Source organism: Dunckerocampus dactyliophorus, chromosome 4 (assembly GCF_027744805.1).
Source record: "Dunckerocampus dactyliophorus isolate RoL2022-P2 chromosome 4, RoL_Ddac_1.1, whole genome shotgun sequence".
NCBI classification, from domain to species: domain Eukaryota; kingdom Metazoa; phylum Chordata; class Actinopteri; order Syngnathiformes; family Syngnathidae; genus Dunckerocampus; species Dunckerocampus dactyliophorus.
The window spans coordinates 25,001,660-25,025,542 of NC_072822.1; the positions used below are offsets into that span (position 1 = coordinate 25,001,660).

General features: G+C 40.3%; 1 protein-coding gene across 3 annotated transcripts; it reads right to left on the reverse strand.

Annotated features, from left to right (window-relative positions):
• Positions 1–49: 49 nt before the first annotated feature.
• On the reverse strand, positions 50–21,930 carry erlin2 (ER lipid raft associated 2). 3 transcript variants are annotated; one of them, XM_054773806.1, is made up of 13 exons: positions 21,829–21,930; positions 20,517–20,648; positions 20,295–20,402; positions 19,471–19,552; positions 19,190–19,236; positions 18,740–18,801; positions 18,537–18,662; positions 15,582–15,655; positions 11,056–11,114; positions 6,766–6,857; positions 6,596–6,685; positions 6,107–6,186; positions 50–2,794 (listed from the first exon to the last, which is right to left on the reverse strand). In XM_054773806.1, the coding sequence occupies exons 3-13, from the start codon at positions 20,399–20,401 to the stop codon at positions 2,621–2,623; spliced, it is 993 nt and encodes a 330-aa protein (XP_054629781.1). In that variant the 5' UTR covers position 20,402; positions 20,517–20,648; positions 21,829–21,930; the 3' UTR covers positions 50–2,620. The 3 variants fall into 3 exon arrangements, with proteins under 3 accessions (XP_054629781.1, XP_054629783.1, XP_054629784.1); XM_054773808.1 differs by having other exon boundaries at positions 20,517–20,631; positions 21,829–21,913; XM_054773809.1 differs by lacking the exon at positions 20,517–20,648 and having other exon boundaries at positions 21,829–21,900.
• Positions 21,931–23,883: the final 1,953 nt, after the last annotated feature.

Genomic DNA, 23,883 nt, shown 5'->3' on the forward strand with positions numbered 1-23,883 from the left:
ATGCATACCTACATTAAAGATATGCCTACAAAGAGACACACACAGTGAGTCAGCTTCTTATAGTTTATAAACTTTAACATTCATGCTTTAAAATCATTACAATGGAAAATACAATAAGTATATAGCGGAATATTATGAGACATCACTAATAATATAGCCCGCATGTCTGCACCAAATAATGCATCCATAACAGAAGTTCAAGCACAGTTCCTGAGTAGCCCATATATTTTGTAAAACTAACTAAAACTGTCTCAAATGTACACAAAATAAAAAAAAATGGTGGCTGTCACCTCAAACTGTGAGCATCTCAAAGTGGTCCTTAATAGCTGCAAAAATAAGGTTTGTACAGCAAGTCTGTGCAGATTCTCAATTATGCTGGTCATGATAACATGCAAAAGTGGAATTGTTTGAATTGAAGAAGCCTTTTGGATTAAAGGTAAAGCATCTTAATCTTTTGCGGTTTACACACCAAGTGCTACATATACACACTGTGGTGTTTAAAAAACCAAACCAAAACAAAACAAAAAAAAAAGAACAAAAACAAAAGTTGAGGGTGATAAAAAAATAAATGTAAAAATAATCTATTTCCTGAAGCAGGGCAGTCAAATTGACCCCAGATAAGAGCACGTGAGCTTCACTTCCTAAATTCCCTAGCCGACTTGTTCAAGTCTACTTATGTCATCAGACTTCAACAGAGAACCATATACCAAATATTCTGAAGGTGTGGTCTGTTTTCTTTGACATTCACCTGACTGCAACCGTCTTCAGCAAAGTCAAAGTGATCGGTAAAATGCTACAAACTGCTAGAATACGACTGAGGACAGGCAACACTGATAGTAGAGCTGTAACAGCAACATCGACAACTATTTTGGGATTAGATTAACCATTTTTTAATTTTAAAATGTACCGTGAAATCCGCACCATTGAGCTCACCTGAATATAAACCGCACCCACCAAATTTAAAGAGAAAAAATATGTTGTACAAATATATGACCCGCTTGTCTATAAGCCATAGGGGTCTATGTTGTAAGATGGGTTATTTACACAGAAAGACACACTGTAAACCTTGCAATCGTTACCTACACTCGGTGTTCCCAGCATCACTTGTTAGCACCGATAAGTGAAACATGAGACGCGTTCTCCCCCTCCCCATTGGAGTTTACGTACTGTAAGCAGTCCACTTTTTGGACTTCAGTAATTCTACACTTGATCAAACTTACTATTTGTCAGATCAAAACACGATTCCTGCATAAGATTTCAAAATGTAATACTAGCATCCACTTCACTACATTCTGAATCTGCACTCTCAGCATCATGGGAACTGTACTTCTTTTAGCCATAAATTTGCAGTCATTGTTTAAGCCGCAGGGTTCAAAGCATGTGGAAAACATAGCGGCTCATAGTCCAGAATTTATGGTAAATATCCTCTGATTTCAGTCTCTCAAATGCCAAGATTTTTTTTCATTTTCTTAATCATCCATGAAAGCAAACCTATTGTCTTTGTGTTACTTTGTGATACTCACACACATCAGCTTTGACTTTGGGAAACTTGCCATTTTTGCCTCTTTTCTGATATGTTGCAGGCCAAATCACTAACTGTGTTTGGTTCATACCGATTTGGTCCATCTAAGGCCTAACCGATTACTCAGTTAATTGAAACAACAAGCTTCAGATTAATCGACTTACAAAATAATAGTTTCTTGCAGCCCGAGCTGAAAGTAACCTGTTCATTTCAATAGATTGTTGATCCTCCACTTCCTCGTCATTCTTCACTGTCTGGGCAAAAGCTACAGTATTATAAATCGACACAAAAACATCACAGTCCGAAAATGTTTTAACTTCAGTCTGGATGTCGGTAGACAAGGACAATATCCGGGAGTCTGCCCCAGAATCTGGAAGAATGGGCAGCTGTGCTTGGGCCTTTGATTTGACATCATCATGGACTCATACGTAAAACATAATATCTGTCATTCTATCATAACATTAAAAAGGCAAAGCAAGTGAGAACATTTGTTGTGAAGGAGCGACGTAAAGTGAAACGTATTTAGCTGTAGAGGTTTCAACCTGAAGCAATCATTAAAGGACTATAAATATTTCTTTATTGGAATGGAACGGAATTTGACAAAATGACTAATGTATAGTAGGCCTAGGCATTTAAGAGCCACATGACATGACAAAAAATTATGTAAACATAAAAATGACTTTTTTTTTCCCCCATTCAAGCACTAATCTCTATTTGCATGCTGTCATATTGCAGGCATGCACACTTGCTTGTGCTTGAGCAGTCCCACGCTAGCTGTGTTCATTGTGGCAAAATAAAATGCTGGTGCACCTAATGTGTATGCATAATCAAACATCAGGTGTCTCCCCCCTTGACCTCAGACACCCATGGCCTGATGCCATTTAACATTTTCTTCTTCCACCAAACCAAGCGGAGAGCCGGTCCTGAAAGGGTTCTATTCTGAGGTTTGTTAACAGGTTTCTAGCAGTGATTCTGAGGTTCTTGAGAAAATAGGGTCTCTGGTCAGCAGAGCTACCTGCCATAGTTTTGAGTCACTGCTCTCCAACATTTAGTCCACCAACCACCCAACCACATGTGGTCCTCCCAGTACCTTCTTTTCTAATCCACATCCAAGATCTGCTCGCCCATAAGGTCCATGGCTGCAGAGGCCTTTAGAGAAGTGCTGGCTGAGTCCATGAACATCTGGGGTATGTCGTTTCCAAAGTAGATTTTGCTGTTGGCAGCAATGGCCTTGTACTTCATAAGCTGCAGGTATTCCGGAGTTAACTTCATCTGTGAGAGTGGGAACAGAATCACAATGCTTCACACATACACACTTTTGTCTGTTTTAAAAGAAGCTCTTGTTGTTTTTAGTCCTTAGTGTGGTTCGTTTCGTCAGGTGTGAACTCGGGTGCAGACCAAACTGATCAGTCAGACTGGCATGGTTCCAAACAAACTTTGGCCAGGTTGTTTTGTGATGAAATAGCAATAAAACCTCCATCGGTTTTACTGGACATGTCTTCGGTTTATCAAGGCACACCCTTAAAGTGCACTTGGATGTTTGCTAGCGTAATGTAGCATAAAAGATGAATGAATAGATTAGAGCGCCTTAATTGCAATTACTAGCAAAATTTTCATAATTATAATGGGATTAAAAGCATTTTTTATGTTTATGTTGTAGCTGGAGGAGGTAAATTATGCTTTCCTTAAAGAAATTACTGTTGATTTATTGCATTACATGGTGTAGAACAGTGGTCTTAAACTCTCAGCCTTTAGTGCCGCCCTACTTGACATCAAGGATTAGTGTAAGTGCGACCTGCCAAGCCTTGGCAAGTTGAGAGGCACTTGCTAGGGTAAACAATAACCAACAATGAACTCACAGTGAACTTGCCAGACTGAAAACTGAATTTTTTGGGGGGGTGAGGGTGGGATTGGGTGGGGTTGGGGAGTGTCACTATGCAGAACACTACTTACAATTACGGGGCCAACATAAAAGTTTAAGACCAGAGGCTATAAAAGTCAAAATCTGCTCAAAATGTTCATGTCAGGCATTCACACTGTCATGCTCTCCTGATGGCTAAAGTTAAGAAGCTTTCTCTTTTTGAACGTGGTTGGGTTGTCGAGCTGTATAAGCAAGGCCTCTCGCCATTGCTGCTGAAGTTGGGTGCAGTAAGACAGTCATTCTACATTTTTTTGAAAGATCCTGAGCATTATGGAACAAAAAAGTCAAGCGGTAGACCCAAAAAAATCACACCTGCACTGAGCCGATCAAGACACAGGGCGGTCTTCAACCCAAAATAAAGCCCTTACTGGTGCCGACTGCAGCGCAATAACCATCAGACGGCATCTGCGGAAGACCTCGTCTCCTTCAACGCCACAAAACTGCCTGTTTAGATTTTGCCAGGGAGCATCAAACATGGGACATTGAAAAGGTCGAAAAAAGCTGTATTCTCTGATGAGAAAAAATGTAACCTTGACGATCCAGATGGCTTCCAACGTTACTGGCATGACAAGGAGATCCCACGTGAGACGTTTTCTACACACAGTGGAGGGGAAACCAAGGGGGGTCCATCATGATCTGGGGTGCTTTTTCATTCATTTTTTTTTAGTCTGACGCTCTTTTATAAACTTTATTCTGACCTGAACACATCAACAGCAATGCAATTCCAAAACCATTCAGTGGTTTGAAATTCTCCCCCCTTCCTGATTTTTTTTTTTTTGGCATGGTTGTCACACTGTTTCAGATCATCAAACAAATTTAAATATTAGTCAATGACAACATAACTGAACACAAAATGCAGTTTTTACATGAACTTTTTTTTTTAAGGGAGAAAAAATCCAAACCTACATTGCCCTGTGTGAAACGTGATTGATCCCCGTTAAAACATAACTTAACTGAAATTAATTGACATCTGTCAGTCTTGAAAAGGTTATAAAGCCATTTGTAAAGCTTTGGGACTCCTGCGAACCTTGGTTAAGGTCTGTGTTCATGACTCCACCATAAGAAAGACACTGGGCATGGCAGCGTTCCAAGACACAAACCACTGCTGAACAAAAAGAACATTTTCACACCACTGTATATGTATCTCCAACTCCAAACAAACACATCTCTAGTCCATTCGTCACAGCAAAGACACAGACCGCGAAATCCATTCATCCATCCATTTTCTATACTGCTTCATCCTCATTAGGGTCGCATGCTGGAGCCTATCCTAGCTGACTTCGGGCGACACCATGGACTGGTCGCCAGCCAATCGCAGGGCACATATAGACAAACAACCATTCACACTCACATTCATACCTATGGACAATTTAGAGTCGCCAATTAACCTCACATGCATGTTTTTGGGAATGTGGGAGGAAGCCGGAGTGCCCGGAGAAAACCCACGCACACACGGGGAGAACATGCAAACTCCACACAGAAATGCCCAGGGGAGAATCGAACCCAGGTCTTCCCGACCGGCTAACCACTAGACCACCGTGCGGCCGACCGCGAAATCCATTATACACACACACACACACACATATATATATATATATATATATATATATATATATATATATATATATATATATATATATATATATATATATATATATATATACACACACACACACAAAATATATAAATATATAAATATATATATATATATAATCTATATATACAAATATATATAATCCTGTCTTGTCATTTATCTTTATTTCAATAAAATATATATTTTATATTTCCAACACAGTGTGACATGGTGATTAATCATGATTAATTAATTTGAAAACTGATTAATCTGGTCCTTGAAACAGGCCTTGTTGTATATTTCTAAAATACACATTATTTTTTCAGTTTTGGGTAACCTTACCTTTTGTTTTTTTTAACCTCTGGCACTTCACGACTTACCTAAATAACTGGTGACCACTGATCTTAAAAAAAAAAAAAAAAAAAAAAAAAAAAAAAAAAAAAGTGTTTTCCAGAGTGATCTCCACTATACTCAAAAAACAGTAGGCTGGGTCAAAAAAATAAATCCTGAAAGCCAAACAATGCAAATTTTGCACCAACAAGCAACAATTGAAATTGACCTGAGTAATTTGAATCTGCCTATTCGTGGTTCGGCATTCACTCTCCAGCATATCCCCAGCAGATTTCTCTTCTCTGCTTGAAACTGTAAATATTTCTTTAAATAGTAAGATAATAGGAAATGGTTTGATGGCGCCATCTCCAGCAGTGAATCCAGCAAAGGGTGAGGTCTGACAAGTCAATGTTTTCTAGCAGGAAGATGCTTTGACAAGACGTGATGTAAGTAATGTATGCCTGTAATTGTTTCTTAATGTGTAAAACTGATTTCAATGCGTTATGCTACTCACAACATCTCCCCCATGAATAGCAGGAATCTACTGTACATATAATAATGAACTAAATAAACGTCCTGTTTTAAGCAGTTCAGCGCCTCCACAAACAGTGTAATTTTATTCACATTTCAGCTCAAGTGAGACGAGCTTGCAAGCGCACCGAGACACGACATACTGTGGCGTTAAAATCAAGTTCACACTGGCAATACGAGGTGTGTCAGCAAGGTTCCAGGACTGTTGATGTTCATTTTTTTTTCTTACCTTGTTGGCCTCTGCAGCTCTCTGTGCAGTGTAGAACTCCGCATCTGCTTTGGCTTTCTGCCGAGCCAGGTAAGCACCATCTGTGAATCACACACAAGGTGCTGTGGCAAGACAGAAAGCAGAATGCTGCCAAATACTACAACTGTGTGATCTGCCTCAGTTGCGTTGCAGACAGGTAGCATCTAAAAATTCATCTGAGATACAGGCTTTGTATTAGTACTCTGATCATAACTGTTTTCTTTCTTTAATCAGTGTAGTTGTGCCAAGGAGATTGCATCTTCCAAACGATCACACACTTGCCATGCCTGAGAAAGCAAGTGGCGCTGATGAAAGTCATGATAGTACACTCCATTGGCTCACCCACAAATGAGGAAGATATGAGACACTACACATGTACACATCCTGCTGGGACATGCCAAATATGATCCATGGTGGAAAAAATGATTGACTATATCGCAATCTAAATCTCTGCCCCTCTAGGATACAAACCCTCAATTTCAGAGATCTTTTTTTCAGTTTCCTTCTCCATGACTTTCTGTCCAAACTTGATTTCTGCCACCTGGGCCACTTTTTCAGCCTCTGTAAAACAAATAATCCAACATCTGTGTTTTCCATAAACGCCTGTATTTAGAGTGTAAATTTTAATATTACTCTCTTACCAATCACAGCTTTGATCCTTTCTGTCTCTGCCTCCTTCTCCACAACCTTCTGTGTTTGCTGGGAAATCAGCAGTTTTGTCTTCTCACTCTCCCTGTGGGGAAACACAACCTTGAACACTGCCGATGGCACATTAGAGATGAAACCCTATGAGAATTTTCTATCATTACAAGGACCAAAATGATCCTGGTCATCAGTATTATCACAAATGTGTGTATGGGGAAAAGGGGAAAAAAATTAATTAAAAAATAAATAAACGCATGCACGCACACACGCAACAGTAGCTAAAAGTTGGCAACACTGATCCGGCGACTCTGTGTTTCTCCAGTCATGCCTATTACTTCTTATTATATGCAAGTCATATTTATAAACTATGAGGATATACTGTATACGGTGCCTGTTTTAATGATATGAATGCAACATTAACCCATGAGCACTGTAATCTCATATCTTTACTTTTAGCCATTCATATTGAAAAATGACATGTCTTCTGACAGTTGGCAGTGGTAATTTTACTACAGGTTGTTTGAGACTGTTAAGATCATGCATACTCACTTAGAAGACCTGGCAAGAAGCTTTAATTACCACCGAGAGAAGATCTTTTATAGTTTATTTGTCCAATTATGGCGGTTGGTTGTTAAGCTTTTAAACCTGGTATTCTTATAAAAGTGAACCCCTGTGGACTTCTACAGTGCAGCGCACCATCAGACAGCCAGACAGCAAAACTGTGCCTTATATCTTAAAAACTTCCAGCTTCAACCCCCAAAGCCAAATTACACTTTTTTTCCACTCAGCCCAATAGTGGTTTCAGATAACTGATTGTACAAAAAAAATTATACTGTATATATTCTTCACAATCACAGCTCGAAAAGGGGCAAAATAACATTGAAAGGCACATTTCCTGTGTTTGATATGTGCTCGAATATTGAAATATTGACACTTTTCTCACTGAAACCAGTCTCTAGAAGGAGATTAGAGGAGGATAAGGAAGTGACGTTTCGCCGAGAAGCCTCCCACCCGGAAATGCCCATAAAATTGATTGGTTTCTATACTGTTGTGGTGCAGATTTGGTTGAATTTCTGTTGTTTGTTATTTATTTTTTAATAAGTTTGCTTGTTGTGTGGCAGGTTTTTGCTCGAACACTCAATCAGACGGAGTAAGTCTGTTCACATTTACAAAAGATGCCATTCACTGCATGAGGCGCTTTGGTATTGTATTATGGCACATTTCAAGGAGTTTTTTTGATACTGCTGCTCAGATAAAGGAAAGTGTATTACTGGAGGGTGCTTCTACCATCAGCTGTCCCGACGGTCTTTATTTGACCCAGGCCAGGGCAAACACAATCACTGACGCAGATGCATGTCAACAAAAAGTCAAAAACCCAGAAGACATTCGACCATGGAAAAGCGTGCCAAGGTGGCAGAAAGCAAATTCACATTTTTTTCTTCATTTTCCTCATCATAAATAAGACTATAAGATAATAACTAATAAGATTCATGCTCTTGTGTGTTGCTGTAAATGTGTTCCGGTACTTTGAGCGCTAAGTGGGGAGTGGGAGGTGGAGTAGAGGGTGCTTGACAGGAAGTGATGTAAGGGATCCAGATTTGAATTTTAGCTTGGCGTGGGTTATGGCCGCAACACAAGCCTGTGTTCGGGATTATTGTGCCTGTTGTGTGATCATTCAAATCTCCAATAAAAGGCTGTTCTTCCGGTGATCAAGTCTGATGCTCAACAAACTTACAACTACAGTAGTGACCAGTGTAGAATACTAGGCATCATCACAATGTCTTTGAACGCATGTTCTGAATGCGCTCTTTGTATTTTAGTACATTTAGGCATTTTTATGCTTCAAAATGCTTAATTAAAAAAATGTAAATAAAATACAAACAATTTGGTTAAATATGCATATTTTTTGGCCGCACGGTGACCGAGTGGTTAGCATGTTGGCCACACAGTCAGGAGACCGGGAAGACCTGAGTGTGAATCTCCGCTTGGGCATCTCTGTGTGGAGTTTGCATGTTCTCCCTTTGCGTGTGTGGGTTTTCTCCGGGTATTCCGGTTTCCTCCATCATTCCAAAAACATAAGCAGCATAGAAAATGAATGGATGCATATTTTTTGACTACCGTAATTTCTGGACTATAAGCCGCTACATGTTTTCCACGTGCTTTGAACCCTGAGTCTTAAACAATGATGTGGCTAATTTATGGCTAAAAGAACTACAGTTCCCATGATGCTTAGGATGCCGAAACAGATAGTAGTGCATTTCCGCTAATATCACAAGTATCTGATATTGCGTTTTAATCAGGCATAAGGGATCAAGTGTAGAATTACTACAATTTCTGCTTGGACGGCTTGGACCACGACAGCTGTTGAACTCCGATGAAAAAAAGCGTCTCACATCTCACCGGAGCTAATGATTGACGCTGAGAACATAGACTGTAGGTAGGATTGCAAGGTTTCAGGTGTGTCTTTCTTTGTAAATATCCCATGTTACGTGTATGGCCTATAAAATGTATGTACAACAAGTTTTTTCTCTTTGATTTTGGTGGGCGTGGGTTATATTCAGGAGCACCAAATAGTCTGGAATTTACGGTAATAATGGGCCGTATTCAACCACGAAACAGCATGATTTATTAATTACAAATTTTTTGACCCATGATAGAGTGAAGCTGGGGCGCGCATTATGTTTGTACCGAGTTCCAAAATCTGTAAGTGTTGCTGTGTGACTTTTATGAGCGCTCCGCGCGACTGACTGGGAGCGTCTCCTGCCGGCACGTTGCTTACATAGGAGGAAAGGTGGACGTGACAAAGGATGCTAAAGGCACGCCCCAGCAGTTACATAGGTATATTTTATGAAACTGCGCCATCTATCCATCCGGGCAAGGACTACCGTGGCGCAGCAACATCCAGCGCATTACAAAGAAAGATGGCCATCTTCCGCTCCTACTGCAGTAAAAACATTGCAGACAAACAAATCCAGCCCAACTACATCACCAACATGGACGACGTGCTGCTCACTTTCGACATCCCGGTGAACCACACTGTAGAGAAGGGGACCAGCACGGTAGCAATACACACGACGGGGCACGAGCCGCATAGCAACGAGACTGACTCTGACAATGATGACAGGGAACCTGGCGTGTTTGATGGAGAACTTGCCCTGCTGTTCATTTGGGATACAGAAGATGAGGACTTTGATGGATTTGTGGATGAGGATTGATAAAAAATAACGTGAGTACATTGTTAAATACTTCAATAAAGTACAACCGAACTCAGTTTTGCTCTCGCTGGCTTTTTAAAAACATACAATAGCATGCATGCTAGCGTATTGTAGCGTCGCTGGGAGCACTTCCTGTTCCCCAGCGTGCTTTGCGGTACTGTTTTGGTGCAAATGCTCTTAAAGTTACATGCTTGAGCTACATAGTTGTTATTGCTCTGCAAAAATAGCGGTAGTGTCTGTGTTTGCGTTGCTGTGTGATGTTTTTAGTTGTGCACCATGACTGAGACTGTTGTGTTGAGTGATGACCATTCTGATTTCAATTGGGTTTGATAAACTGAATGAGAGTTCTGTTCTTAATCTGGCTAAAGAAATAAACATGCTAAAGAAATTTAGCGTGCATACCTGCCCCCAATAATACAGTGTGCCTTGTGTATGTGTTAAATTACAGAAATAGCACCTGTAACTGGGACTACGCCTTTTAATACGGTGCGCGTTATGGTCGTGAAAATACGGTACTTTTTCTCCGAACATTAAAAGCATCAATGATGCAGCTTGTGTCAAAAAGAGAAGCATGTGCTGTGCTACCTGTGTCAAAAGATTAGAAAGTGTTTTGGGTTGTTAATGTGCTCCTTGACTGTGTCAGCTGTGCAATTTTACGTTTTCTGCTTTGGCCCTGCATGCCTGCATGATTAGAAGTGACGAATGGATTTGAGAGGCAATTATCTATTATGAGTGTTACGATGACTAAGCAACACCTGCAGGCTGATATTTGTGTTGTGAAACCTGACGTAAATGTGATCAAACGGTGACATTGATCCAGCACTGGATAATATCTACAAGCTGAAGCTTGTTTTTAACAGTTGGTGTGACAGGGTACATAATGTCCAAGTAAGATGCTCAAAAACTAACATGAACCAGCTGTGGTTTCCTCTATAGGACTTGGCAGTGTGAGTTAAAATAACATTAAGTCCATTCATTGGGGTGGATGGTTACACAATACAAAGTAGGAGGCCAGGAACATTCCTTGTTAACACAAGGGGGGGAGGGGAAAAAGAAAAAAAAAAAACTTACATGAGCTCATAATTCCTGCGGATGCTCTCTGGGATGTTGGGCTTTGTGACACGCACTGCCTGCAGAAAGACCAACCAACCAACCAAACACGGAAAGGACTGGTTAGTTTGTAGTCGAGGACCTCAGATGCAAAAGCTCAAAAATCCAAACATTTGGCAAGATTATGGGTTTCCCAGAAAGAGTGACTATTGTTTCAACTGGTTCTGGTTATTTATAGGAAACTTCAGGCCAAAAGTTGAACACTCAGCAATGAAATGTGTGTTTATCCACGGGTTCTTTATTAAAACTTCCTAAAAAAAAAAAAAACGTCTTGTACTGAAGGGTAATCCTGCGGGGATACTGGGGGGTTTTGCAGAGGTTACAAAAGCTAACTATAAAAAGCCTCCTGGTCTTTCTGTGACACTGTATACAATGTTGACATGAAACTCAAGAGGGGTTCAGCTGTTGGTTACATACTATTTTCACAAAACTACATGATACATGCCTTTGCATCAATAAATCTATACACCAAATGGTTGAACAAGACATCTTCGGCTTAATTCTCCCCCATAATAATTTGTTTTCTACTATTAAACTCAGTGGGAACAGTTTATGGAAGGTCTCTTTCTGTTTCAGTGTGACTGTGCCCCAGCGAACATAGAAGGGGGGTGGGGGGAAGAGTTGTATTGCTCTGTCAATAAATCGCAAATGGTTTCACATTAATATTATGCCTTTCTGAATTTTTTTGTTATTTTGTAAAATTTTAAAAACAATTTTAAAAAAAGATCTAATATGCTCTACTTTTGCTATTTTATACAGTTTTTTTGGTTTTAATTTATTTCTACAATGTGCATTGGACCAAAAAAAAACAATGAGCCACATGCTGCAAATGCACCCTCGGACGAACTTTGGACACCCCTGCTTTTGCGGCAACTGAGGTTTTTGATTGATTTGAAGAAATATGCAACATTTTACATTTTTGTTCAGTGAAATATGGTTTGTTATTGATTGCGCTTAGAAAATGTTTTGTATCTATTATTCAATTTTATTAAAACCTAACTATGAATACATACTAATATTAGCTATAATTACAGATGCACGGTATTTTTTTCCAAGTCGATACTGACAACCTCCTGATTCTCAAGACTGATACAGATACAGATAACTTTTCATATCCATTACTTTTTACATTTACATTTAACTGTAGTTTGCGCACACCTAGAGGAAAGAACAAATCAAACAAGGTTGTATTTGACGGTACCTGTAGATTTGTCCTGACCAAATACTGTATCATGACATCACTACAATTAACAAAACGTAAAAAAATACATAGTGTGTTGGCAAGGGATTTTTTTCCCCTCATTGCACAAGTTTGCAAAGCATTTGGCGAAGGGTCTTCCTCTAAAACAGTCTCACATGTCCCACATGTTGGTTTTCAAGCGAGCTCAGCAAAAGTTTCGACAGGCCATATGCAGCACGTCACAGAAAAGGAGGGCTTGATCTGCTCACACTAACCCACCTACAGCACAGTATGGGTGATCTTGCCTTTTTGAAGCCTACAATTATTTTTTCTAACACACATGGGCGATTAAAAAACACATTCATGTTGGTACCTGGGCTCCATGTAAGCGAGTACTAATTTTAAAAAGGTAATGTACATCCAATACTGTATATCATAATATTAGTGAACAGAGATGTTATAACGCATGACCTGTAGTTGTTCGTGTAGACATAATCTTAGCTTGTTAGCTTCCTTCGTTGCGACTGAACGAGTGAACTAACCGACGCGTGATAAGTCAGTTGATCTGAAATCGTCAGAGAAGAGCGCTGTATACAGACAAGAAATAATGCATACAACCCAAACAATCACAGCCTTAACTGTCAGCGCAGCTCGAGGATTTTTTGGGAGGTACAAAAAAGTGTACATGTTGGCAGGTCTGCAATCAAACAGCTTGACAGTAAAACAGATTGATGCGTTAAAAGCAGGTAGTGAAGTGGAACGATAGGAAGATTGAGTAATGAAGCAGCACGGTGCTCTTGCATTTCCCTTAGCCTCTAAAGTCATGTTAATGCAAAAGTGATGTTATGTTGAGTAGGGCTGGGCGATAAATCACTATTATTAAAATATCGGTATTTCTTTTAAGCACGATATCAAAAACAAACATATTGGTCATATTGATAGAGACTGGATTTGTGCTGTAACTCCGGAAAACTTACACCCCGCTACAGACGTCATATTTCACTAGCACCGGCCTTTGGAAGCAGAGGCTAACATCAAGCCCCGCCATAAGCGTCATCTGCAGCAGGCACTGGGCCTCGGAGTGCCTGCGCCTCACACCTGGCCAATCAGCGGCTAACACCGGACTTTGGAGCAACTACACCTTGCACCAAGAGTGGCTCTGGCTAGCACCAGGCTTCAGAGAAGCTACGACTCGCAGTGGCTAGCACTGTGCTCTGGAGAAGCTACACCTCTCACCATGCACCATCTGCGGCAAACAGTGGGCCAAGGAGTGGCTACATTTAAGCTGTATTTACTGTAACTGGCCAACAACATTCGAGATGTCACCGAAAGGTAAACCTAAGAAAACTACAAACCCTGTTCATGTAAATGAAGGTGCATCACCGTTTCCTGTGGAAAATGCAGACAATGAGCCAATTGTACCCTTAGTGCCGTGGAAGATATGACTTCTATGTACACAAAAGGCCTGCCTATCTCAAATATTATACACAAATCTGTGTTAGCTATTCATGTCTTAGGTGTGGTACATCAAGATGCTGATGAGACAGCATTATTATTGCACAAGTCTGCCTTCGATTGGCTACAATAAAAGGCCAGTCCAAAATGTGCAGTTTAACTGCATTGGGAATGGTCCGCAAGGGTCCGAAAACCAGTCAGTATCTGCTATGACCACCATTGTCTCTAGTACCATGTACGCCAATCCAGAGCATCCCAAACATACTCAATGGGTGACACGTCGGCTGAGTATGATGGCCATGCAAGCAATGGGATGTTTTCAGTTTCCAGGAATTGTGTACAGATCCTTGCAACATGGGGCCGTGCATTATCATGCTGCAACATGAGGTGGTGCTTGTGGATGAATGACACAAAATTCATTCAAAATGCTATCAATACAGTAAAATGTATTGTGGATGGAGTAGCCTGTGGTGGTGGGGTCGTGGCGTGGGCAGGTACGTATGTTATGGACAACAAACACAGGTGTGTTCTATTGATGGCATTTTGAAGATAGCGAGCATGTTTGGGATGCTCTGGAACGGTGTATACGGTATTTGAGGCAAGTGGTGGTCATACTAGATACTTTCGGACCCCTCCAGAGCGCCCCCCAATACAGTTAAAAGTCACATTTTGGAGTGGTCTTTTACTGTGGGCAACCTAAGGCACACCTGTGAAATAATCATGCTGTGTCATCAGCATCTTAAGGTGGATAGATTATGAATCATGAATGATGAATGCTCACTAACACAGATTGACACATTTGTGAACAATATTTGAAAGCGCTTGGCCTTGTTTTCATAGAAAATGTTTTACATCTTTGAGTTCAGTTCATTAAAAAGGGGAACAAAAACAAAAGCGTTGCGTTTATATTTTTGTTGAGTATAAAAATGTCCTCTTCAAACAGGGCACTTTGTCATATGTTGTTCTTTTGTGCTTTTGGTATTAACTGAGGATTTGAGCAGAGCTAAAGGTTTGTGTAAAGAAGATTGATGATTATATTTAATTTCTTCTATATTTATTTCAAAAAGAGAAGGGACTATTTTATTTTAGCAGCTATTTTTCTATAAGATTTTTTAAAACTTTAATGAAACAACTTTGCACGCATATTTGACTTTGACTAAACTCACTTTGTGGAAAAAATATCGGGATATATATTGTATATCGATATTCAACATCAATCTATCGGGATAGGACTTTTGTTCCATGTTGCCCAGCCCTATGTTTGAGTCATCTTTCATTGTAACACATTGTTCCAGATCGGATGGTAATGCTTGATTCCCTGAAATTACACAACACCCTTATTCAAAACAGTAATTGTGTGTGTTCGATTATGCAAAACTGAACAATATTCAAATAACACTACACTACTAAGTTAAAGATATTTGGCTTTCAGGTGAAATTTCAGGATGAACCTAAAACACACTAACTGCATGCACATGTCCAGCTGTTAATTGTTTCTGCGCTTTTTGCACAACTTGCTCTTCTCTAACGAGGAGCTAAACGGAAACATTCACAACAGACGAATTATATTTTTGACAGAAAGGCACATAGTATGTCTTTCTATCTGTATCTCTGCTGCAACTCTGTGTCACTCTAGGCTCCTGCTTGAAGACTGGCAACAGTGAGGTACTGTTGATCAATGGTTAGGCGTGGTCTCGGCCTCATGAGTCATAAATTTATAGTGGATTTTTTTTTTTTGAGGAATTGAGGGAACTGGTACATTGGCAAAGCACAACAGTGAAATTAATTGTTGAAATACAGCATGTCACCTCACTAAAGCTACGTGTATGGGTCATCAAAGTCTTCACAGTACCTGTATGATAAGTCCAGGTGCCATTCTTGTTAGATCTTCTTGCAACGTGAGTTTCAGGTTTTCGTCAATTTGGTCTGTGAAGAACAAAAGTGGGTGCGCATTTGAAAACGCAACCAGACAGACTGACCGGTATCACACAACAGCAACGGCATACACTATGCGGTCATGCGTGTTCCCATTTCGCTTCCTGTTTCCTTGGCTACTCCTCTCCTTAAATGTGCGCTTATACGGCCTCTTTTCTCCTTTTTGTTGCCAACTGTTGTGCATTCAGGTCTGTTCCTCACTTAAACATTGTCACTGTGTCCCCACACCTCAGTCTATATTTTGTATGGTATAAAAATAAAAGCATCGTAACAGACCTCATACACCCATATTTCAACTAATTAATGATGCGGCGATCGGGGTTTTAGCTACCAGTTCCGATACCGATCGTCCAGGACTGAAATCAGCAGATACCGATCACATGGATTAATTATACATTTTTCAATTTATTTAATATAAGTGCTATTGACCATATGATGTGAAAAAAGAAACCAGAAAAATCACCTTAATTTAGACAAAAACATATTTGACTTACTTTTTCAAGAGAACATATATCACTCTTGAAACTTCCCGAGGATGAGACACTTTCTTTAAGACTTTGGATGTGAGAGTACATTGGTGGAGCTCTAGCAGGACTTTCAGCTAATAAGAGAACACTTGGCGAACCCAGAGTCTTCCACCGCTGAGAAGGACTGGTCATCTCGTCCGATTAATTCAATTATTTTTCGGGTTATTAGCTTAGCCTTCTGACCTACTGTCATGCAAATACGGGCGAGTGCTCTCCACATGGCTTTGTTAGCTGCCGTTCAACTGATGATCACACCGTGAGCCTTGAAAACTCGCCATACTCCGTCAATTGTTTGTTCTTCATATGCCGTATTAAACTAAAGCTTTTCAACGTGCTACCCCGAAAGGTAGTTTTTGTGGCATGTGTTCGTAGTTAAGTTCCACACGGCAGACATGATGGTTTTATTTTGGCACGCCTGCACACTGAAGTAAAGTGGAAGGTGCACAATGCCCAAAATGTTAGTTAGGGCAAGATACTACACTGCTGCTACATGCTGCAATAGTACTAGCCACAGGTGATCGCCGTTGAAAGGCATTTATCGACATATGCCGATCATATGATTTTTCATGGAAATCGGCCGGTACTTATCAGTGGCCGATAGATCGGAGCATCCCTACAACGAATCTGTATCTGTTCATCAATATTGTGGCAGTCTTGAGTCGCACAGGTAATGGTCAGAAGCACTTCAGCTTGCTTCAGGAAAGTGATCTTTATATGCAAGCGTTGGCCAGCAACTAGCTTGATAACAACAGTGAATAAAGACAGAGGGTCATCAAACAGAACAACAGTCTCACTCACGGTACGAACCAAAAAATGAACAGCACAACACATAACAGGTAAGTTACACACAACAACAATGAGCTAGCATTCTATGTGGGTAATGACGAAGCGCGAACAACAAACGCATAACGTTAACTGTTATTTACAAAGTGCCTGCAAGGGATGCTGGGTACTCTAGCGGCAACTTCCTCAACGCTACAATATAGTCAGATATTAGATGTACATAGATGTGCACATTACATTTTAAATTAGCGCACACGGAGCCCAGGACACAACAAGTTGATAACTTCATGTTCTGTTTTAAGTAAAGTTTAAAAACACGACATAACGTCGCACATGTTTTATGACACAAACCAAAAAGCTCATAGTCTGAGTTTTTCCAAATTTCCACTCTGGCCGCAGTAATTGAGCCTAATTGAGCACCCACAGCATTCCAGTAGCTCTGGGATATCATCATGGAGGAGTGAAAGAGGATTCCAGTGACAACCTGTGCTGCTCTGTTGAATTCCATGCCCAGGAGGATTAAAGCAGGACTAGAAAACAATGGCGCTCACACAAAATATTGACCAGAGCACAATAAATCTATACAATTAATCAAAATTATAATATATTATAGTATCATCCCCTAAGAAGATGTGTTAAAATGGTTGCTGAAATGTGAAGGGTGTACAGTAATCCCTCGTTTATCACGCTTAAATTGGTTCCAGACCCAACCGTGATAAGTGAATTTCTGCAAAAGATTCCTTATCTAGAAATGGAATAGTAGATAGACTCACGTATTACCCAATATAGTAGACATAATAACAGAAAATAAGCCATTTGAGACATAAATAAGACTAGTACTCATGTGTGTTGCTGTAAATGTGTTACGGTGGCGGCGACAGGAAGTGACGTCGTGAGTTCAAAGTCGAGTTTTAGTTTGCCGTGGGTTACGGCTGCAACAGTAGTAGTGTTAGGGATTATGTGAGATCATTTAAAACCCACAATAAAATCCTGTTGTTGTGCTGATCACGACTGGCGCTTGCGAGTGTCACTGAACATTACAGTAACATGACTGACACCTAGTGACCAGTGTAGAATACTACAGATCATCACAACGTATTTGCATACGCCTTCCGAATGCCTTACATTTGTATTTTAGTTCCCTTAGTCGTTTTTATGCTTTAAAATACAAAATTTAAGCAAACAAGACATGTTTTTGCTCCCATTTTTCCAAGCACTGAACTCAAGAGATCCAGAGGTCTGCTATGACCACCATTTGTCTCTAATACCGTATACTGTACACTGATCCAATGCATCCAAAGCAAGTTTAGGTTGTTGTTGAGTGTATGCAAAATTGGATTATATATGCATATTTTGTAACTAATAATAGGCTGTAGTCAACTATGAAACAGCAACATTTATTAATATATTTTTGAAAACCCGGAATAGAGTGAAGCCGCGAAATTTGAAGCACAGTGTGGCGAGGGACGACTGTACTCATTTTTGGGTGCTAATCTAAATCGCAGAGTGCCTCCATGTTAGTCATGTAGATGTTACACAAATGCGAAACCTACTGTACCTACCAAACAAGCCGATGTAGACCTCCTGCAGAGAGTGAACACTGCAGAACTGGTTGAGTTCGTGGTGCACCTTGTTGAATATCAAAGCTTTGTCGTAGTCTGCAGTGAAGTTCTTGACAATGTCAAACACTGCAGCGGGAGAGGCGGGCATGAAGGCCAACACACAACATGCACAATTGCTTAGAAAAGACTTTATTAAGACTTACCTGCTGTGGGAACAAGGTAGTTGACCACCTCTATGCGATCAAAGTAGATCATCACTCCTCCACTGAGAGACAGAGTTTCACAATTTATAGCCAGTGAAAATCCAGGAACCTCAACTCAAAAAGCAGTGAAATGAAAATCAATCGTCCTGCCATGGCCATTTTGTATGCAGTTGAGCATCGCGCATGCATGGATTGTATAGAGCAGGGGTGTCAAACTCGTGCCATGGAGGGCCGAGACACTGCAGGTTTTCTTTCCAGCCAGTCACTAAAGCAGGTGATTTTAATGATCAACACCTTCAGTTTGAGGGAAGGAGCTCATCAATTAAATCACCTGCTGAAGAAAATGGTTGGAGAGAAAACCTGCAGCGTCTCGGCCCTCCAGGGCACGAGTTTGACACATGTGGTATAGAGCAACACATATGTTACCACTAATCAAAACAGAAACCCTACCTCGTGCCACAAGGGACATTCTTCACCTCATCTGTCTGCAGGGTTGTCTACAAGGGAGGAATAATTCATTATTTCCGGACTTTACAGATGTCGGGAGCAATTTCCTAAAATTCATGACCCATGGCAAGGCAACAGAGTGCACAATACAGTATATGACTTGAGTGGTATGATATCACTGCCAACAGGTTATGATTTCATTTGTGCATGGAAGAGTTATGGGAGCTTTTCATTTACAAAATGTATTACTGCGATTGTGAGCCTTGACTATTCACTTGCATCACCTGAACAGACTTGTAGGTGGTGATGAATGGAAGCATAAGATGGAAACCAGGTCCACTAGTGGTAGTCAAGAGAGCTCCGCCCCTGTTGTGCAAACACAAGTCACTCAGTAATCCAGTGATAGATTATAGAACAAATTGCACATTTTAATTTTAATGGCAAATGACAAGAAGTCTAGTATCATCAACAACCAATTTGTTCATTATAAAATACAACAGCACTAGTCGAATGTTGTTTCACACACAACGCTGTGCAACTCTCATGCAAAGGCTAACATTAGCAGCTAATCTTTGCCAAATCGTAACAAACATAACTAACGCACGTGCGTGTGTGTTTAGTGGGGCGTGGCTTGCAATGGCAGAGCATGGAAGAGGGCAGGTTTATAATGCTTAAAGCACATTTCATAGATGCCCCACCTCACCCCCCACTACCCGGGTCGCCACAAATAAGTGACCATATGGGAAAGACCGGTATTTACTAAAATTAATACCGTAATACAATTTAAGTCACATTCACATGACGCAACCGAGCAAGTAGTATGCCCTAAAAAACAAAATGGTTTATTTTATTGATGAAGGAATGCTGTCAAAAGCCTCTCTCTTAACTGGAACTCTATCAAAACAGAACATGTGGTTTAACAATAGTGCCATTCATTTTACTGCACAGCGGTGTTACAGTATATTTAGTTTACTGACAAATAATGGGGTAATTTTCAACTTTAAAAGACTTAACAGATTTGAAACAGATGGGTCTGTTTTACAGCTAAGCGGACTAAATAACTCTTGACATGTCAGGCACAAAACAACTAAGCATGCTGCACACTCACCTGTAGTAAACTCCAGTGTGACCTTCATCAATCTTGTGCACAGAAGCCAAGAGGGCTGCTCCAGCAAGAGCCAGAATAATTGAGAATATGGCACCCCACTGTGCCATCCTGGTGAACAAAATAGACGGACAACATGTGATAATAATTGGCAAGTAGGAAGAACCTCAAATACAATGTCGACATGATCAGAGACTCTCCATAAATCCAAAAATAAAATCCAACCTGCATTCAGTCAGCAGTCTGTGTAGTAACACATGTATGCTGGCTTCTTGCTTGCTGGTTATCTCCTCTCAGCTCAAGCTTATCCGGGCATCAGCTGGGACTGACCTTCGTCACCCTTAAAGAGGATTGAGCCTAAAGTGTGAGAATGCGGTCATCTGGTCGTAAAATGTATTGACAGTACTCTACAAGTATGGCTGTATTAAAAGGAAGTCTGAACTGTGGTGCTTGGTGAGGTAAGGTTGAGTTATGATGGGGCACACTAAGACACGAGATGATCAACCTTCTGATGACTTTTTTCCTCATTAGTCAGTTTCATTTTTGTGTTTGGCCCAAAACCTTTCTGTGAGGTATTGGCAGAACAGTAAAACGGGCTGTGTCCCAAATGGGGCACTTCTACTGCATTTTGAGTGCTTACGCGCGCCGCCCGTACCCGGATGTTGCACACAACTCTCCCCAGATGGTAAGAGCGCAGCGATGGAGCCTAACCACCCTCAATCCGTTTTGGATGGACTAACTCGAACAGTTGCTAGTAACAATGAATAAGGAGAGGAGAAGAGCCAGCTGATAAATACTACATTCGTCATTTCCGGTAAGTGCGCAACGACAGTAATGGATTTGGGACAGCACTACACTGTTCAAATCCGCGCCCTCATAACCTTTTTTGTAATGCACGCAAGCCAATGACAATAATGTATATAAACAGAGCAAACAGTACAATAAAAAGGCATCTTAGACATTTCAAATAGAGATACAATGAACAATAAGTACGCAGTGTACATACTACATATTTAAGTGTGGAAGTGCGCGATTGGACTCAAGCGAAGCAACTTCCGCCTTTGAGACGAACCAGTGTAGCTCCACATCGGTTTAAATTTAAGGCTTCAGCACCATAAAGTTTACATATCATTACGCCGAATAACTGAAATTACTTTAAACATTAGTTCCCATTGGAAATTGGTACGATTAAACAGCAACTACATCTGCTATCAAACATACAACGTAAAATCTGTAAAACCTTCAATGAGATTCACGTTTCCAGGGCTAGCTGGGATTGTGATGTTAAAGTTGCTTCTATCGTACAGGGGATGGCATTCTTTGATTTGATGTTTTGCTACAGTGTGAGCTATCTGACTGCCATAACGTTTACTATTTGGGCACTAATTACGGACAAATAGTAATTCAGCTTTGCTACGGCTCCAAGGTAGCAAAACAATCTAAAAGCCGTGTCTTTTAAACTAAGGCCAGATTATGCACACATTTAGTTACAGTATGTACATTGCAAAGTGTGACGCCCTTGCTGGAAGGCTCTTACCTTTTATTTCGTCCAAAACGCCGCTAAACAGAAGAGAGGTACAAAGTACCTCAATCACCTGTCTTCTTCACAATGTTGCCATCGCAGGTTACTCAGAGCGCTATCGCCCTCTAGTCGAGGTGGTGCTGTACTACAAGTTCTCATGCAAGTCGTTACAGTACTGACGTTCCCGGTAAAAACGTTCATATAGTAGCAGTAATAACTGCTGAAATCACAGTATGTATTTATTATGTATTTATTTATACAACAAAATATTGATTTATTCCCCCACGCACTAACACACCACTCATGTAAAAAATATATAGTGACTAAATAAATAAATATAAATATTATAAAATAGGTTCAGAAAATATGTACGAGGACAGGCGGTACAGAAAATTAATGGATCGTATATTTTCATAAACCATAGGGCACAATAAATGTGACGTTTTCCCAATAGGAACTGCTGTACCAACTAAGGACAGCAGATGGCGACAGAGACCAGACAACATGTGTTATTTCACATGCCGTTTCAACTATATTTCAATGTTTAATCTGTTTGGAAATTGCAGGCTTTTCTTCCACCGGGTGTCAGTAAATTATATATATATATTCCTTCTGTTCAGTTTAAGTTTCTCCTAACATAAAATAAAATTAGAAAAAGGACAGATTTTCTCTGTTAACAAGGTGCCAATCACCTACAAACAACAAGGGTCTTGACACTCAAAATGATCGTGGCGGTTTATTTTTAGACATTGGCCTCTTGAGAAATGTACAGAGGAGCAGAGCTAACCCCAAGGTGTGCCAATGGCAGCTCTGTGCTTTGCATTTTAAACCAGGCGGGTGGGGTTGGGGCGAGAGAGGGAACAACAGAGCAAGGGAAAAGAAGTTTGTCAGAGTTCATTAAGTATCAAGGGAACATCGCTGGAACTGGCAGAGTAAGGCGCGCAGGGGCCCTGGTGCCATTAATCACGACTGACATGAAACTAGGGGCTGAGGGAGGAGGTGGAGGGAGGGAGGGCGGCTCTGCCAGAGACTCTGGTAGTGATTATATAGTGTGCAAGGCTATAAAGCTCAGAAACGTTTGCAAAGATGACGCTCATGCTGATCAGTTGAGAACTTAAGAGTAGAGCGGCCCGATCTTGGCAGAAATAGGTGCATTTCCATGTTGTAACACTCTAAATAAACTTAAATTTCTGTCTTTTTTCAACTCAGAATCTGATAATACACATATTGAACTACTCAAAATGTGTATTGGCCCATCTCAGGCAACTTTATTTCATTTTTGTACAAGTTTCCTAACCCAAAATGACTCATTTAAGTAACAGGAGTGAGTCTTCAGCAATCAGCAACTACATGAAATATAGCCACATGGCATTTATGCTAATAGCGTGATGACAATAAGCACATTACAGCGATTCATTGCATTTTAAAAATAAACAACTACCATCAACAAATAAACAACTACCAATGCTGCCATTGAGGGAACAGGAGTGTGCCGAGATTTTAACCCTCTGCAGTTATAGCTGAAATATCATCAAATATACAGAAAACTAAATGAGTGAAATTACTTTCGGCCTTCTTGTGGCCTGCAGAGGATCTGAATGATGCAACTATCTGTGGATTTTCCACATTTTCCAGGAGGGGGTAATGTGTTACAGTAACAGGACTGAGTGAAAACCAGGGACACGACTAAAGTGTGATGTTTTTTTTTAAAGAAAACAAACTTAAAGTACAGTTGGGGTAAAGAGTTACAAATATGTAAAAAAAAATCTCTATATATGGAGGATTAAAATGATTATAGTTCACGCTAAAGTCTAATTTTACAGTGTTCAAGGTTGTTGAAATTAATTTTTCAAACTGCATTGATTAAATATGCAATCAGATCAATGTGCATCATACTTTGTTTCATAAGAGCTGTATTTTACACTTAATTTTATTGTGCATTTATACATTTTATTTCCAGGATACGCAAATGGTGGAAAGGCTCGCAAATCATTTCTTTTATTTTGCCTCTGACTTAATAGCAAACCCACAGAAGAGAGAGAAAATGTGACCAATATATATCTAAGTCTG